Genomic DNA, 15,490 nt, shown 5'->3' with positions numbered 1-15,490 from the left:
AGACATGGCAAATGCGAGTGAAATTGGGCTGGTAGGGAAACTTATAGTGTCAGATACTTCTACTAGGAAAGAAGGAAAGTCTCAAACGGGTAATTCAGGTTCCACTTTAAGAAACTAGAAAGAAGAGCAAATTAAGCCCAAAGCAAGCAGAAGGAAAGAAAAATAAGAGCAGAAATCAGTGAAATAAAACACCGAAAAACAGGAGAGAAAATCAGCAAAACCTAGAACTGGTTCTTTGAAAAAAGTAAAACTGATAAACCTAAACTCCTTGCCAGACTGATCCAGCTTACCTGTCCTGTCTGTACAGGTAAACCATGACTGCCTTCTTCTGTTCTAACTAAACGTGTACATTCCCAAAAGACTTCTCCACAAATCCTCATAGTAATTTTATTTGTAAGAGGATAATAGCAGTGAGGTTTTAGAAAAGGTAGAGGAACCAGAGATCAAATTGCCAACATCCGCTGGATCATCGAAAAAGCAAGAGAGTTCCAAAAAAACATCTATTTCTGCATTATTGACTATGCCAAAGCCTTTGACTGTATGGATCACAATAAAGTGTGGAAAATTCTGAGAGAGATGGGAATACCAGACCTGCCTCTTGAGAAATCTGTTTGCAGGTCAGGAAGCAACAGTTAGAACTGGACATGGAACAACAGACTGGTTCCAAATAGGGAGAGGAGTACGTCAAGGCTGTATATTGTCACCCTGCTTGTTTAACTTCTATGTAGAGTACATCATGAGAAACGCTGGACTGGAAGAAACACAAGCTGGAATCAAGATTGCCGGGAGAAATATCAATAACCTCAGGTATGCAGATGACACCACCCTTATGGGATAAAGTGAAGAGGAACTAAAAAGCCTCTTGATGAAAGTGAAAGAGGAGAGTGAAAAAGTTGGCTTAAAGCTCAACATTCAGAAAACGAAGATCATGACATCTGGTCCCATCACTTCATGGGAAATAGATGGGGAAACAGTGGAAACAATGTCAGACTTTATTTTGGGGGGCTCCAAAATCACTGCAGATGGTAACTGCAGCCATGAAATTAAAAGACGCTTACTCCTTGGAAGAAAAGTTATGACCAACCTAGACAGCATATTCAAAAGCAGAGACATTACTTTGCCGACTAAGGTCCGTCTAGTCAAGGCTATGATTTTTCCAGTGGTCATGTATGGATGTGAGAGTTGAACTGTGAAGAAGGCTGAGTGCTGAAGAATTGATGCTTTTGATCTGTGGTGTTGGAGAAGACTCTTGAGAGTCCCTTGGACTGCAAGGAGATCCAACCAGTGCATTCTGAAGGAGATCAGCCCTAGGATTTCTTTGGAGATCAGCCCTGGGATTTCTTTGGAAGGAATGATGCTAAAGCTGAAACTCCAGTACTTTCCAGTACTTTGGCCACCTCATGCGAAGAGTTGACTCATTGGAAAAGAGTCTGATGCTGGGAGGGATTGGGGGCAGGAGGAGAAGGGGATGACAGAGGATGAGATGGCTGGATGGCATCAAGGACTCGATGGACGTGAGTCTGAGTGAACTCCAGGAGTTGGTGATGGACAGGGAGGCCTGGCGTGCTGTGATTCATGGGGTCGCAAAGAGTCGGACATGACTGAGCGACTGAACTGAACTGAACTGAATAGCAGTGAGAAGGTCAAATTTGCACAGATAGGTCAGAATTTGGAAGCAGCCTCTTGTGAGACGTTGGTTCTCAGTGCCAGGTCACCATGAATGAAGTAGTGTTGACCACCTGTGCTATGCTGAAAGCATTGGCGTGAGTCATAAATTACAGGCCCCTTGTGCAGAGACCTGATCTTGTATTTTATTTGTATTCTGTGTTACCAAATAAACACGGCAAATGACCAGATCTGGGTAAGAAGATAGGTATAATGTGCTTAAACTGAAGTGAAGTCACTCAGTCCTGTCCAACACTTTGCAACCCCATGGACTGTAACCCACCAGGCTCCTCCATCCATGGGATTCTCCAGGCAAGAGTACTGGAGTGGGTTGCCATTTCCTTCTCCAGGGGATCTTTCCGACCCAGGGATCAAACCCAGGTCTCCCGCATTGTAGGCAGATGCTTTACCATCTGAGCCACCAGGGAAATCCAGTCACTGGAGGTACTTTAAGTACATAAGTACATCCAGTCACAATGTACTTAAAGTAACTCCCAGATACTTGTATCTTAATCCGAGTCATTACACACCTACATATGTCTGATGTTTCTGTCCAGTTTAATGATGTTCTGCTCAGGGTGATCGAGAAGGAGCCACAGAGTGGCCCCACTTTCCCAAAATTCCTCCCTCTTTATGACTTCATGATGGAGATTGACACAAAGATCCCGCCTTGAGCTCAGGTCACAGCGCTTGAACCTGGGCAGGTGGCAGAAGATGCCGGGGGTTTCAGTGCCATCAGCCTCTCCTTGGCCTCAGGCCGCTGGGAGGAGCGAAAGTGAAAGTGAAGTCACTCAGTCGTGTTCAACTCTTTGCGACCCCATGGACTATAGCCTATCAGGCCCCTCTGTCCATGGAATTTCCCAGGCAAGAGTGCTAGAGTGGATTGACATTTCCTTCTCTAGTGGATCTTCCCGACCCAGGAATCAAACCCGGGTCTCCCACACTGCAGGCAGATGCTTTACCGTCTGAGCCACCAGGGAGGCAGGGAGGAGCAAAACCTCTCCCAATCCAGCAGATTCTAAGACCTTGAGGCTTTATCATCTGTTGTCTTAACCTTGGAATCAGTTCAGGCAGTTACTACAAAAGCAATTTGAAAGGTTAAAAGTGAGCCCTGTGTAAATTTATTACTAGGGAAATGAAAGCCCACAGATAATGGCAAGTTTATTTTTCCATTCTGAGATCCTTACTGGTATGTCCGTAGCCTCGGATAGTACTTCCTAACCTTTTGGGGGTCACAGAGCCCTTTGAGAATCTGATGGGCTTCCTGCTTGCCTGCCTCCACCACACCCTCAAATATCAGCTATTTTCCTGCTACGGGCCAGGCCTTGTTCTGGGGGGCTGTGCTTTGTGCCGACCCACCTCCAAAAGCACCTGTCTGCACATGCACACACCATCTCCCATACAAACTTCAGGGATTGAGTATTGAACCGCTGAAGTTGTCTAGAGTCCAGAAATCCCTTCAAAGTAATTGTACGGGACCTCCCCGGTGGCACGGTGGACAAGAATCCACCCGCCAGTGCAGGGGACACAGGTTCGATCCCTGGTCCAGGGAGATCCCACAGGCCACAGAGCAGCTAAGCCCGCACAGCACCACCACTGCTGAGCCTGTGCTGCAGAGCCCGCGAGCCGCGACGCCTGAGCGTGAGTGCTGCAAGCGCTGAAGCCCGTGCACCCTGGAGCCACCACAGTGAGAAGCCCACACACCTCACCTAGAGAGTAGCGCCTGCTTACTGCGACTAGGGAGAGGCCCACCCAGCAACTAAGACTCAGATACCTGATGCTCTTACTGGACAGAATCTCAGTGTTTGCAGGAATGACAACAGAATATTGTCCGTTCAGGACCTGGGCAGGGAGAGGAAGATCCTTAAACTCGTTCAGACCACGTTGGCAGGGAGGGGTGGGTAGGAGTTTGACGTTTCATGGCGGTCAGAAGGGGTGCCCTGTGCCATCAGTGGGCTCATTGCTATGCATGAGTGCAGTGGCCGGGGCAGCCTTCAAGGACACTCTACCTGCCCCCCTCCCCCTCCTCCCAGCCTGTGCTTCTTAAAAGAAGCAATTTTAAATTTACACTGTGGTCAACAAATCTTACTCATTGTAGCCTCCTCTGCCATTCTAACTGAAAAACTGACCTCTTTCCTACAAACCATGGCTCAGGAGCTAATGTGTTTTCATACGTGATTAAGGGGCACACGTCTACGGGGAACTGAGTGATGACACTTGTCACTCCAACCTTAAACCCAAGAGTTGCTTTTTTGTTCTCTTGCCGGGGTTCAGCACATGAACAGGTCTAAGCTCTGAAGGAGACTGTTTATCTCAAGGCTGGCCCACTCTGAAAAGCCTCACGACAGCAGAGCCTCACTGTGGGTTCTCGTGTTTCCGCTCTTGCCTTGGGATACCCGACAGCTCCCTGGGTTACATGCTCCGTGCAGGTCCTCAGCGCCCCTCCCGCCTGGCCAGCCAGTTCACACGGCCTTCATTCCTCATGCTCTGGGACCAGGGGACTCACTGCAGACAGGACCTCACCCGGAGTGCAGGGAAAAGCTCTCCTCGGAACTTAACAGTCTGGCACGCGCAGACGAGGGAGACCGGGCGGCAGCCCTGTGTAAGTGGCGCAGACTCGATGTGAGGGGAGCCAGAGAGGGGTCACTGTGCACAGACTTCCCTGGCAGCCGAAGACCCCGCTCCCAGTGCAGGGCCCCTGGCTAGGGAGCTGGACCCCACGTGCCGCAACTGCAAGAGCCTGCATGCCACAACTAAGAACCCAGCGTGGCCAAAAAATACATACATATGTTTAAAATGAGAGGTCACTTTTTACCGAGAAACATCTGTGTAGCAGTGCCGTTTGGATTTACGCTCTGCTCTTGTGGCTCGACAATGACTGTATTTTATCATTTGTGTTTGAAAGTCCAGACTGACACGCTAGAAGTCTGAATCTCGGCAGAGAGAAACTGGATTCCAAAACGTTTTCCGAAATGCTTAACGAGCGAAACGTCTTTTAGTTTCCTTAACACAGTGCTTTGCACGTGGCAATCGCTCAGGATGGCTGCATCGAGTGTTTGTGTCTATTCTTGTCCAAAAATCACTTAGAAAGTAGTCTCAGATAATCAATTTGAAGCTATTGGGATGTTATTTTTAACCCACAGAAGGAAAAAATTACAATTTTTTCATGTTCTTATGGGTTTTGGAGGAAGGAAATTTTAGGCAAGAACTGGTGTTAGAATTATCCTCTATGTCAACCATAGGACTCTAATTTAACAAAGGAACCAAACCATAATTTGACTGCTTATAACTGAAAGGGCTCTGGGTTAAGTGGGGTCTGCTGTTTCCATAATTATAGATTAAGGTCGAAACGAAAGACGTACAGAAACTCCAGCTTATTTTCCCTCAGTCACAGACTGGCATGAGGCCCCATTACTAAACCACTGTTCTGTGAAATCTTAGAAATTTTTCATTGATTATGTATTTTTATGGTTAGTGTATTTCAACAAAGCTATTCCTATCCCTGCTGCTGCTGCTGCTAATTCACTTCAGTCGTGTCTAACTCTGTGCGACCCCATAGACGGCAGCCCACCAGGCTCCCCTTGTCCCTGGGATTCTCCAGGCAAGAACCCTGGAGTGGATTGCCATTTCCTTCTCCAATGCATGAAAGTGAAAAGTGAAAGTGAAGTCTTAGCGACCCCATGGACTGCAGCCTACCAGGCTCCTCCATCCATGGGAGTTTCCAGGCAAGAGTATTGGAGTGGGGTGCCATTGCCTTCTCCGATTCCTATTGCTAGTAAACACTTAATTCAGTAATCTGATTTCAGCATGAGAAAGTCTGTTTTTCATCAAAACAAGTTTCTGACCTGTAAAAAATACTCTGTTTTATGTTTGCCTTAAACATATATTTCCCACAAACTATAATTCTATGAGACAAGACTTATTTTGCTATATCAAGATTCACTCTGGATAACACAGTTTCAGTGTATTTTGGGAAGAATTGACAGTTTTAAGATAATGTAGATGCTTTTCTATGTAAGCTTCAGAATACTATCATTAGATTTGACCGGAATATGCTGTGTTTTCTGCCACACCAAAGCACTAATGCTTGTACACCAAGAGAAACACTTGTAAACCTACAGGTTAATTGCATTATTTGAGCTCTGAGTTGCCGGTGCCTGACAGATAGTCCATCAGGGAACTGGTGTACGGTAGCCTTGTTATAATAATAAATACACAGAAAATGAGAACATTGGTACCCACGCAGTGCTAGGCTGTGAGAATTTACAGCTGCAGGGAGCTGATGGCAAAAGCCCATCAGCATAAGTTATGCCGAAGATGATCAAAGATGATCGGGTGTTTGATGCAAATTAAACTCGGAGTGAGGGCAGGAGCATGACAGGGTTGGTGGAGGAGAGCCCTATGCTGTGAGTCCCGGGGAAGGTGTGGTCGGTCATGGGGAGGACCTGCCTCGTCCAGACTACAACATGTAAGCCAGGATGGAGGCGCCTGTCGTGAAGATGGTTCAAGATCTAACGTCTTGGATTTCAGTTTAACTCAACAAACATCTGTTGGATACACCACACTGCTCGTGATGCGGTGGGGGGAGCAGTAAATACTTATGACATGGGCTTTTTTTTTGTTTAGTCCAAGGATCTACGAAAAACTATAGGAGCAAAGAAGCAGGAGTCTAGAGGAGTCTTGAAGGACAAGGCGTTGGGAGGGAAGACACATCAGAGAGCCCACACCTATCTTCTTGGAGATTTGGGGGTTAACCAGCCAGTTTATGGGCAGAATTAAACTATAAATGGCCAGCAAAACAAAATAAATTGTTCCTATTTATATTTGTTATCACCCATGACTATTTCTGCTTCTAATTTTCGTGTTTATTTACTCTGTTAAATCTCCCAGACTAAAGCAACTTTCTCCTCAAATAAATAAAATTAGGAAGTTAGTATATAATTGAGAAGATTCCATGTGACTGTTCATGAACCTGAGGGCAGAGACAGACCTCAGATTCCCTGTTTGGGGAGCATAAAGACCTCTGTGGAGGTTTGGAAGGTCTAATGACATAACATGCATTTGTTAGAAGTGAAACCTTTGGAAGATTAACCCATCTTTTCCTCTGAAGACAGTGAATTCTCATTTACAGTTGGGAGATCCATATAATGTGATCCAAATTAGTGTACCAGCTTAGTCGAGAGGCTGACTCTGTCATTGTCTATGGCCTTAACTTGGTAAGGAGGTTGTTTAGGAAGAGGAAGGTTGTTTCACTTCACAGCACTCGTCCAGGCTTTCTCCTGTTTTTCCCAAAATGTGCATGCCTCAGTCACTCACAGAATACAAGCTGCTTCTCATCCACTGGGCACCTCTAATGTCAGGAGGTCATGGGACCCCTGATGTGTGAGGTGCAGTACAACCATGTCACATGAAAAGAACCAGACCAGGGGCCGAAGATAGCAGTGCTATGTGGACTCTCGGGGCCAGCGAAGGTTCTGTCCGGGTTTGGTCAGTGGAGCTGAGGCAGAAGATGAATGAAAGAATGTGACTTTATAGGCATTAAAGAGCATGCGGATGGAATGCGTCTTTAGTGCAGAGTCTGAATGGGGCGGAAAGGCCGGTCAGCACAAAGCAGCCATGCAGCCCGTTGCCCAGCCATGGATACAGAGCCCCCCTCACAGCCCCTGCCCTCAGACACCCCGCTTCCTGCACCCCCTTCTCCTCCTTCCCTCCACCCTACCTTTGGTCCTTGTGAGAGTTCACACGAACCTTAGTTTAAACAAGATGACTTCCCATCTCTTATAACCAAGTCTCCAAGTCATTCAAACATAGACACTGTTTTTATGCGTTATGTATTCTGTTTGTAAAGCCAGAGGAGGGGCATATTTTACGCAAACAGATTGAACCTGGAAATCGAGAAACAGAACTGTGACCACAGGAGACCACCGTCCACCCCAGGTGTCAGGTGCTTGAACTGCCCACCTGCGCCCACCTCCAGCTCTGAGGGTTCACACCCTCACTCTCTGTTTAACTATCCTGTGGTCTTTCGGAAGGACAGTAGCTGTATATGTGTGCATGCGCACACACAGGCACGCTTAGGAACAAATGCCAGTAAATCAGTCACCATCCTTGAGGTCGAGCTACAAAAACTATCAAGGGAAAATCAGGACAAGAAATCAAGCAATTCTGTATTCGAGCAAAGCCTCAGCAACAAGTGTTTACACCAAGTATATGATTAGATGTTCTTCGTCCTTCCACTGGGATTATTATTCCACTCATTTGAGAAAGACTTACTGAAGGGAATGGGGTTTGAAGGAATTTTAAGATTTTTGGCTTATCCTTAAGTGCCCAGAAGAGGTTTGTGTAATTACACTCCCTGGTTTCCATGGCTTTTCCCAGTGCAAAGAGAGGACTTAAATGCCTTCTTTCCTGCCTACTGTCCTGCCCTTTTGAGAGAAATTAGTGAGATCGCTTTGAAAGGGAATGACAGCAGGGTGGGAGGGGCGGGAGCAGCACCGCACCAGACATCCTGTCCTGCTCGCACAGACGTCACTGTCGCCGTTCTAGCTTACCTCCTCAGTGACCATATGGAAGTATGGCTTGTATTTTAAAGTTGCGCACGTTAGCGTGAATATCGCTGAAAGATCGCAAACCCCCTTCACGATTTGGAGTTGAAAGATTTTTGAGACCAAATATGGAACAAATGATGACTGTCTTCAAAGGAGATTTCTAGAAATAGTTGTTAAGACATAAACTAGATGAGGTAATCCCCAGGGAGGCTGCAGAATCGCCTCATGCACCGTGATAGTGAGGATCGGAGATCCCCAGATGCAGGTGCGCTCAAGGACATTGGCTTTTCCCTCTGTGACCCTTTCAACCAGCCTCTTCAAATATCAATTTTAGACTTTTCTGCTGGATAAATTTAAAAAGAAGAAAACAAGACCATCAGATACCATCAGCTTGCTCTCTTTCATGTCTGTTGTACCCTCAACATTCAGATGTGAAATCTAATACATAAATTCTGTTTTGCTCATCTTTCTTATAGAATTAGAAGGAAAGTAGAAGGTGTAAATAGATGGCATTTTAACAGACAGGTCCCAGCGGTGGTACCTTGCCTGCTGCCTCAAACATTGCTCTTTTCAACCAAGAATCCCCAAAGCATGACATAAACCAGGTTAAGGCAGTTTTAAGGCAGAATTTCACAGCTGTGCTTTTAAAGGCCTGTATTCATCAACAGGATAAGACTGCACGCAAAGTGTTCATGACATGGGGAGGCCCATCCTGGGCGTCATTAACTGATTTAGAGTGAATATCAACAGTATCTCCCTAGTTCTCCCCCCATCTTGGGGTCTCTTACCTCCAGGAGAGACATAGGAGCAGCTCAGCTGAGCCTCGTGTACCAGCGTACCCCTGGAGCCCGCCTGGGTGGCAGCAGGGCGGCGGGGCAGCGGCTGGTACCCGGGCGTGGAGTGGGGGAAGAAGGCTCGCAGCATGGTGGGTTGGGGCCCCAGAGTGCTCAGAGCATCTCCCGCTGACCGCTCAGTACCCCGTGTCCCAGGCTCGAGCTAGGCTGCAGCGACCACTCTCAAGCCTGAGAATGCCAGGAGCACACCTTCTCCCTCGGTCCTGTTCAGCTTGTCTTCTTTCCTCCCTGCGGCGCCCACTGCCCACCCCAGGCTGGCCTCACCCTGTGGCCGCCCGGGAAGAAGGGAAGCGAGATGTGATGGATCTATCAGCCCGTCAGCTCGGCACCTCCCGGCCGGTGACAGGCTCTGGTTTGCGTGGGTCACCACCAGCCGCTGGGACACAGGACAGCGATAGGCCTGCCCAGCTGGGAACGCAGGCCCGAGAGGCGGGGGCTCCCGTGGAATGTGGCCCAGGCTGGGAAACTATTTTAAGGAGAAGAAAGTTAGGCCCAGTTCTGTGTGTTATCTCATGCTCTCTCTCGGGAGCAAGGACTTGGTAAATCTGTTTTTCCTCCTCGACTGTTTTAAGTTGTACATTCAAATGGCACATTAACTGGGATGAAAAGAGTTGTTTCAATATGACCCCGTTCTAATCTTAGAGCCATGCTGCTTTAGAGATAAGCAGTCAGTCGGGTCCTCAGGAAACCTCCACGGTGTCCCTCCATCCCTTTAGGCCCGGCCCGCTCTCCCTCCCCCCCATCAACGTCTGAAAGATGTTCCCACGGATATCTTCCCCTCCATCTGTATTTCGGGTTTCTCGTAGTAATGACATAGTCAGACTGCTTTCCCATTTATGTCAATAGTTTGCTTGGCGGCCGATCCTTACGAGAACCTGGTTCCTTATGTCAAGTGTCACAAGTGAGTAACATCCCCCCAGATGGCAACAGATGTATTTCTACTTTCACGTTCTCCTGACAAGGCATAAATGGCTGCTCTTCCCCGGCTACCAGGCTTCCACTTCCTCGGTGACGTGTTTTTCTCCACTGCTATCACTTTCCTCCTTTGGTAGTTCTGGAAAATTCTATCTCCACGGAGAGGAAGTTTTCACTGTAACCAGAGAACGGAGCTAGATCCTGGGTTTGTAACGAGGACTGAAGCCTCCAAAACACACACCGCCTGCAGGTTTCTTAGTCGCTGTGATCTTAGTGTCGGTGGTCCAGTCCACTCTCACTCGGGGGCACAGGGCGGTGGGTCGGCCTGCGGGAACCTGTGGGGGCAGCTAGCACCGGGGATCAGTGTCCCTGAGCCGGGAAGAGCCCGGAGTCAAGTCCTAAGAGCCTCGCTTAATGGTCTTGGGGTGAAAGACTTTTTTTGGCTACTAAGGCTCTCAGCGCATCGGCTTCAAAATTCTGACTCTTTTTTTCCAGTGTCCGTGTATCAGAGAGCAGTATGTGTGTGTGTTTCAAAGAACAGTGGTCCGATCAAGAGAAAGCTGGAGTTTTTTTCCACTTGCCCCGCCCCTGCACTCGCAGATAAGATAGACTCCTGGTTCACGGACCACAAAAATTACCCCCATTTATAGGGGTCAGATTTATAGAGTCCTTTTAAAGGCATCTGCTTAACAGCACTAAAACGACACTTCCTGTACCTTTTGATATCTGAATCTTTACTGACAAGAAACAGAAAGACCCACAGGGCCACTGGTAGGTGAGTCGGGATGGGACGGGGGCAGTGAGTAAAATGTCACAAATGTTTGAATGATCAAATAATACCCATATAATTAAATATTTCGGAAGTTTAAATTAAGAAAATTATTTTCTTTTAAAAGTATATTTTGTTGGCTCCCATTGCCCTGTCATAACTTAGCAGCTGTTTTCGGTGAAGACTTTTTAAATGTGTGTGTAGTTAATGTGTTATTAATGTGGTTAATATTACCAGATCCTCAACTAGATCTTTATAAACTTATTTTTTACTTGTTTGTGTCATTGTTTAGTCGCTAACTAGTGTCCAACTCTTTTGAGACCCCATGGACTGTAGCCCGCCAGGCTCCTCTGTCCATGGGATTCTCCAGGCAAGAATACTGGAGTGGGTTGCCATTTCCTCCTCCAGGGGATCTTCCCAACCCAGGGACTGAATCCGAGTCTCCCACGTCTCCTGTGCTGGCAAGTGGATTTTTTACTGCTGGGCCACCTGGGGGACCTTTGGACCTGTTTAGCCTTTGCTATAAAAATGACATAGATCGTACATACTAATATATACGACTTACTTGAAAATTAACTGAATCAGTAGCAACTGTATTATGCCACATTGTTCTTTCATCACTAAATCATCAAGTCGTGGCTGCATCTAGTCTTTAAACAGTTGTAAATATTCTGTGCAGACACTTTGGTGTTGCAGATTCATTACTGAATTTTATTTTCTCAGCACTGTATCCTCACTTAAGGCCTCCAAACCCAATCTTTCAGTTAATAATACCTTCCCAGGAAAAAGGAGAAGGGAGAGAAGCTTCCAGGCCTAATATGTGTGTCAGGTGTCCAACAGTTATAGAAGATGGAGCGTGTGTGTGTGTGTGTGTGCACGCGCGTGTGTGTGTGAATGTGTTTCTATGTGTGAGTGAGAGCTCTGTGTGAGCGTGTGTATGTGAGAATGTGTGTGTGAACGTGTTTGTGTGTGTGAGTGAGGTCTGTGTGAGCGTGTGTATGTGAGAATGTGTGTGTGTGAATGTGTCTGTGTGCGTGAGAGCTCTGTGTGAGCATGTGTATGTGAGAATGTGTGTGTGTGTGAACGTGTTTGTGTGCGTGAGTTCTGTGTGAGCATGTATATGTGAGAATGTGTGAGTGTGTGAACATGTGTGTGTGCGTGAGTTCTGTGTGGGCGTGTGTATGTGAGAATGTGTGAGTGTGAACACGTGTGTGCGTGAGTTCTGTGTGGGCGTGTGTATGGGAGTATGTGTGAGTGTGTGAACATGTGTGTGTGCGAATGAGTTCTGTGTGGGCGTGTGTATGTGAGAATGTGTGTGTGTGAACGTTTGTGTGCATGAGTGAGTTCTGTGTGAGCGTGTGTATGTGAGAATGTGTGAGTGTGTGAACATGTGTGTGTGCGTGAGTGAGTTCTGTGTGCGTGTGTGTATGGGAGAATGTGTGAGTGTGTGAAGGCATGTGAGGCAGCGACGCTGCAGAGCTGGAGGTGAGAGAGTTGGGGCTCGTCTTCAGTCTGCTCATTGGCTATGCGCTCGCCACGTGCCTGTTGTGTCCAGGTGCTGTGTTTGCAAGGACAGGACACTTCGGTGTGCGTCTGTGCATGCGTGTGTGTCTGAGTGCCTTCTCTTGGGGCTGAAAAAGCCCCAGCTCAAGGATTTCAAGCTTCAACTCCAGCAACTAGTTCATTTATTCTACGAGTATGTACTCCGCTCATGGTGGAAAGGGGATTTGTTTCCCCTTCTTGAAGACACTCATTCACTGGTCCTCTGGGTTTCTTGCAGTGTCCATCTATGGAATTTGGTTTTATGACAAGGAAGAGTGCCAAAGAATCGCAGAGCTAATGAAGAAGTAAGTGCTGTGGGATGTGTTCTGTGTTGCTGAGTGTGTGGGACTGCACCGCGGGGTAAACAGAGCCCGTCTCTGATAGCAGCTCCTTCACCACGCTTAGGAACACCTTCACCGTTACTCACCAGATGAAAAATAAGCGTAAATGACAATGTCTCACACTTCCACTCGGCAAGATTTATTTTGTAGAATAGTCCCCCTCTTTTTTTTCTGTGCATGTGATCTGTAATATCAATTTTTCTGGGTGGCAGTTTTCCTTAATACCATCCTCATTTGTAAATTAGCAGCTTTTTCCTCTGAAAAGCTATTAGTATATCTCAGTGAGGAGAACATTCAGAGTCTTTCTGAAAGGCTGCCCCTTCTCCTCTGGTGTCCCCATGCCCTCCTGCCCCAAGGACTGCCCTCCATCTGCCTGTGGGTCTTGAACCTCCTTCCCGTGTGACTCTTTAGGGCTTTGCTCAGTCTTTGTTTTCAATATCTTTGGAAATACCTGAGCTAATACTAGTTTAGGGATCAGCAGATGGACTCTCTCTGTCTCTCTCTCTGTCTTGTGTTCCTAGTGTCTTTTCTATTAACCTTTCCAGGCCTTGTTGACTGGTGCCAGTAGGCATGAGACTGGGGGGTATGTACATGACTGTCTCCTGGTCCCGCTCTTGCTCCCCTGATGACCTGAAAGGAAGCCCAGGGCAGCACACTGTCCCCCTGGGGATCTGTCAACCCTCTGAGGTTCTTGAGCCCCAGGGCCGCTCTGGGAAGGGAGTTATTTCCCTGCATTCCTGTGGCTGGTTCAGAGCTTGGGAGCGAGTGAGCTTCCTGCATGCCATGACCCTGGGCCGGGACTGGGCTCAGCCATACACGGAATCCAGCTGCCTCCCACACAGGCTCAAGCAAGCAGCTCCGTCTACAAGAGAACCAACCATTTGTCAGTTTTAAATCCTAGGTCACTGAAATGGCCAAAGTAGCAGGGAAACCTATACATTACCATCTGTCAAATAGATAGCCAGTGGGAATTTGCTGTGTGGCTCAGGGAGCTCAACCCAGTGCTCTGTGACAACCTAGGGGTGGAAGATGGGAGGGAGGCTCAACAGGGAGGGGCCATATGCAAACCTGTGGCTGATTCTTGTTGATGTATGGCTAAAAAGTGGCCCTAAAATATGGGCTGGGGGGAGCACTTTTTTATAGATAAGACTGATTTCTGAAAAGCCGAGCTGGTAAGAGCTAATTTTAAGTAAGCAGCTCAGGCTGCAGATGGTGATTAAGTGTGTTCAAACTGGTATTTACCACCATAACAGCTAGTTCCTAGAACATTCCTGTGATTGTAAACTGCGGTGGATAATAATAGCAGGGCTTCATATAGATTAAAAGGCACCGTGTCCCCCAGCCAGGAGGCCATGTGAAGACACTCAGGCTCTGTGGCGATGCCTCAGCAGCCGGGGCAGGACCTGCTTGGTGTCGAGCAATTAGCCAAGCACGATGCATGTGGACTCCCCGCCCATCCTCAGAGCTGAGCCTCAGCGAACCCGCAGCTTGCTTTCCCCACAGACCTCATGGCAGCGATGGGGAAGCACGAGCCGTGGTCAGAGCCCTCCCAAGGAAGGGAGACGCACCCCCTGCCAGCGGGAAGCGGCCTGGCCTCCCCTCTGCAAGGTGTTCCGGAGGACAGAGGCGCTTCCCAGCGCTGTGTTTTCACACCCCCTCTTCTGGGGTGGTACCTTCGCTGTGCTTCTAAACCACCCAGGACATGGGGGCTGGGCTCAGCTGCGCTTCGACTCCCAGGCACTTTGGAAGAAGGGGGAGACTGGATCTGCCGTGTTGGGAACCTAGTCTCCAGGTGAGAACCCTGAATTGGGTTCCTCAGCAGTTCAGGGGTCCCTCCTAATGCTCACAATGAGGAGTCACAGACTTCTTCTGAGAAGGACCCGATAGTGAATACTTTCAGCCTTTCGGGGCCACCTGGGTGACTGCGCCAGATGCAGTCCAGTGGTCAGTGAACTTGGGACCTCGACTCCCATGTTTCTCCCATCAGTTCCAGTGGTCTTTTTTCTAACACGATTGTAACAAGATAAAAACAACTGGGTGAGAACTGGCTGGTTGTGTTGAGCTGTCTTTTCTGGTATGGATCTCGTCTTTGTTTTTCTAGCCTCACTCAGTACGAACAGCTGAAAGCCCACCACGGAGCGGGAGCCGGGGCCTCGCCCGTGAGCCTCAGCTCAGGAGAGGGCAAGGAGGCCGACATCTTGCGGATGCTGACCAAGGCCAAAGACGAGTACACGAAGGTGAGTCCCGTCCCCACGGTGACGCAGACTCAGATTCCAGGTGGGGACCTGCCCGTTGAGGCAGACTTGGTCCCCTTCCTTCCGCCAAACAGAAGCCTGTGAGTAACACCATCCTTGTTGACTTTTAGTAGACTGAAGACTGTTTGCTTTTAAGTGGATTAAAGCGCAGTCCCAGGGGCTTCCCTGGTAGCTCCACGGTAAAGAAGCCGCCTGCCACTGCAAGAGATGCAGGTTCGGTCCCTGGGTCGAGAAGATCCCCTGGAAGAGGAAATGGAGCCCGCTCTAGTGTTCTTCTCTGGAGAGTCCCATGGGCTCTGGTCTATAGGATCTGGTGGGCTGTGGTCTATAGGATCGCAAAGAGTTGAACGTGACTTAGCAACTGAGAAACAACAGCAGAACACATCGTGTGCACACTGTTCATCGCTCAGCTGAGCGATGAGGAACAGAGGACGCTCTTCCTCCTGCCGTCACCAGCCAGGGAGCGTCCAGAAGCACCTGCGCAGTCACACTGTCCTTGCTCCACGTCCTTCTCGCCTCTCACTGCCCAACGTGTGACACCAGGGCCCTGCCGGGGCACCCACCGTGTGACCAGGGCGATCCAGCCTCGCCGCCCTGGAGG

The 15,490-nt window shown here is 48.4% G+C and overlaps 1 protein-coding gene across 2 annotated transcripts in view; it reads left to right on the top strand.

Moving 5' to 3' along the window:
• Positions 1-15,490, top strand: part of DCP1B (decapping mRNA 1B) — a 43,273-nt gene that overhangs the window by 15,290 nt on the left and 12,493 nt on the right. For both annotated transcript variants that reach the window (XM_018048690.1, XM_018048689.1), the window contains exons 4-5: positions 12,532-12,598; positions 14,736-14,871. In XM_018048690.1, coding sequence (XP_017904179.1) covers positions 12,532-12,598; positions 14,736-14,871 — 203 coding nt within the window. The remainder of the gene's footprint in view (positions 1-12,531; positions 12,599-14,735; positions 14,872-15,490) is intronic.

Source organism: Capra hircus, chromosome 5 (assembly GCF_001704415.2).
Source record: "Capra hircus breed San Clemente chromosome 5, ASM170441v1, whole genome shotgun sequence".
In the NCBI taxonomy this organism is placed as follows: domain Eukaryota; kingdom Metazoa; phylum Chordata; class Mammalia; order Artiodactyla; family Bovidae; genus Capra; species Capra hircus.
The sequence above is the reverse complement of the archived record's forward strand: the minus strand, read 5'-3'. Positions and strand labels throughout refer to the sequence as shown.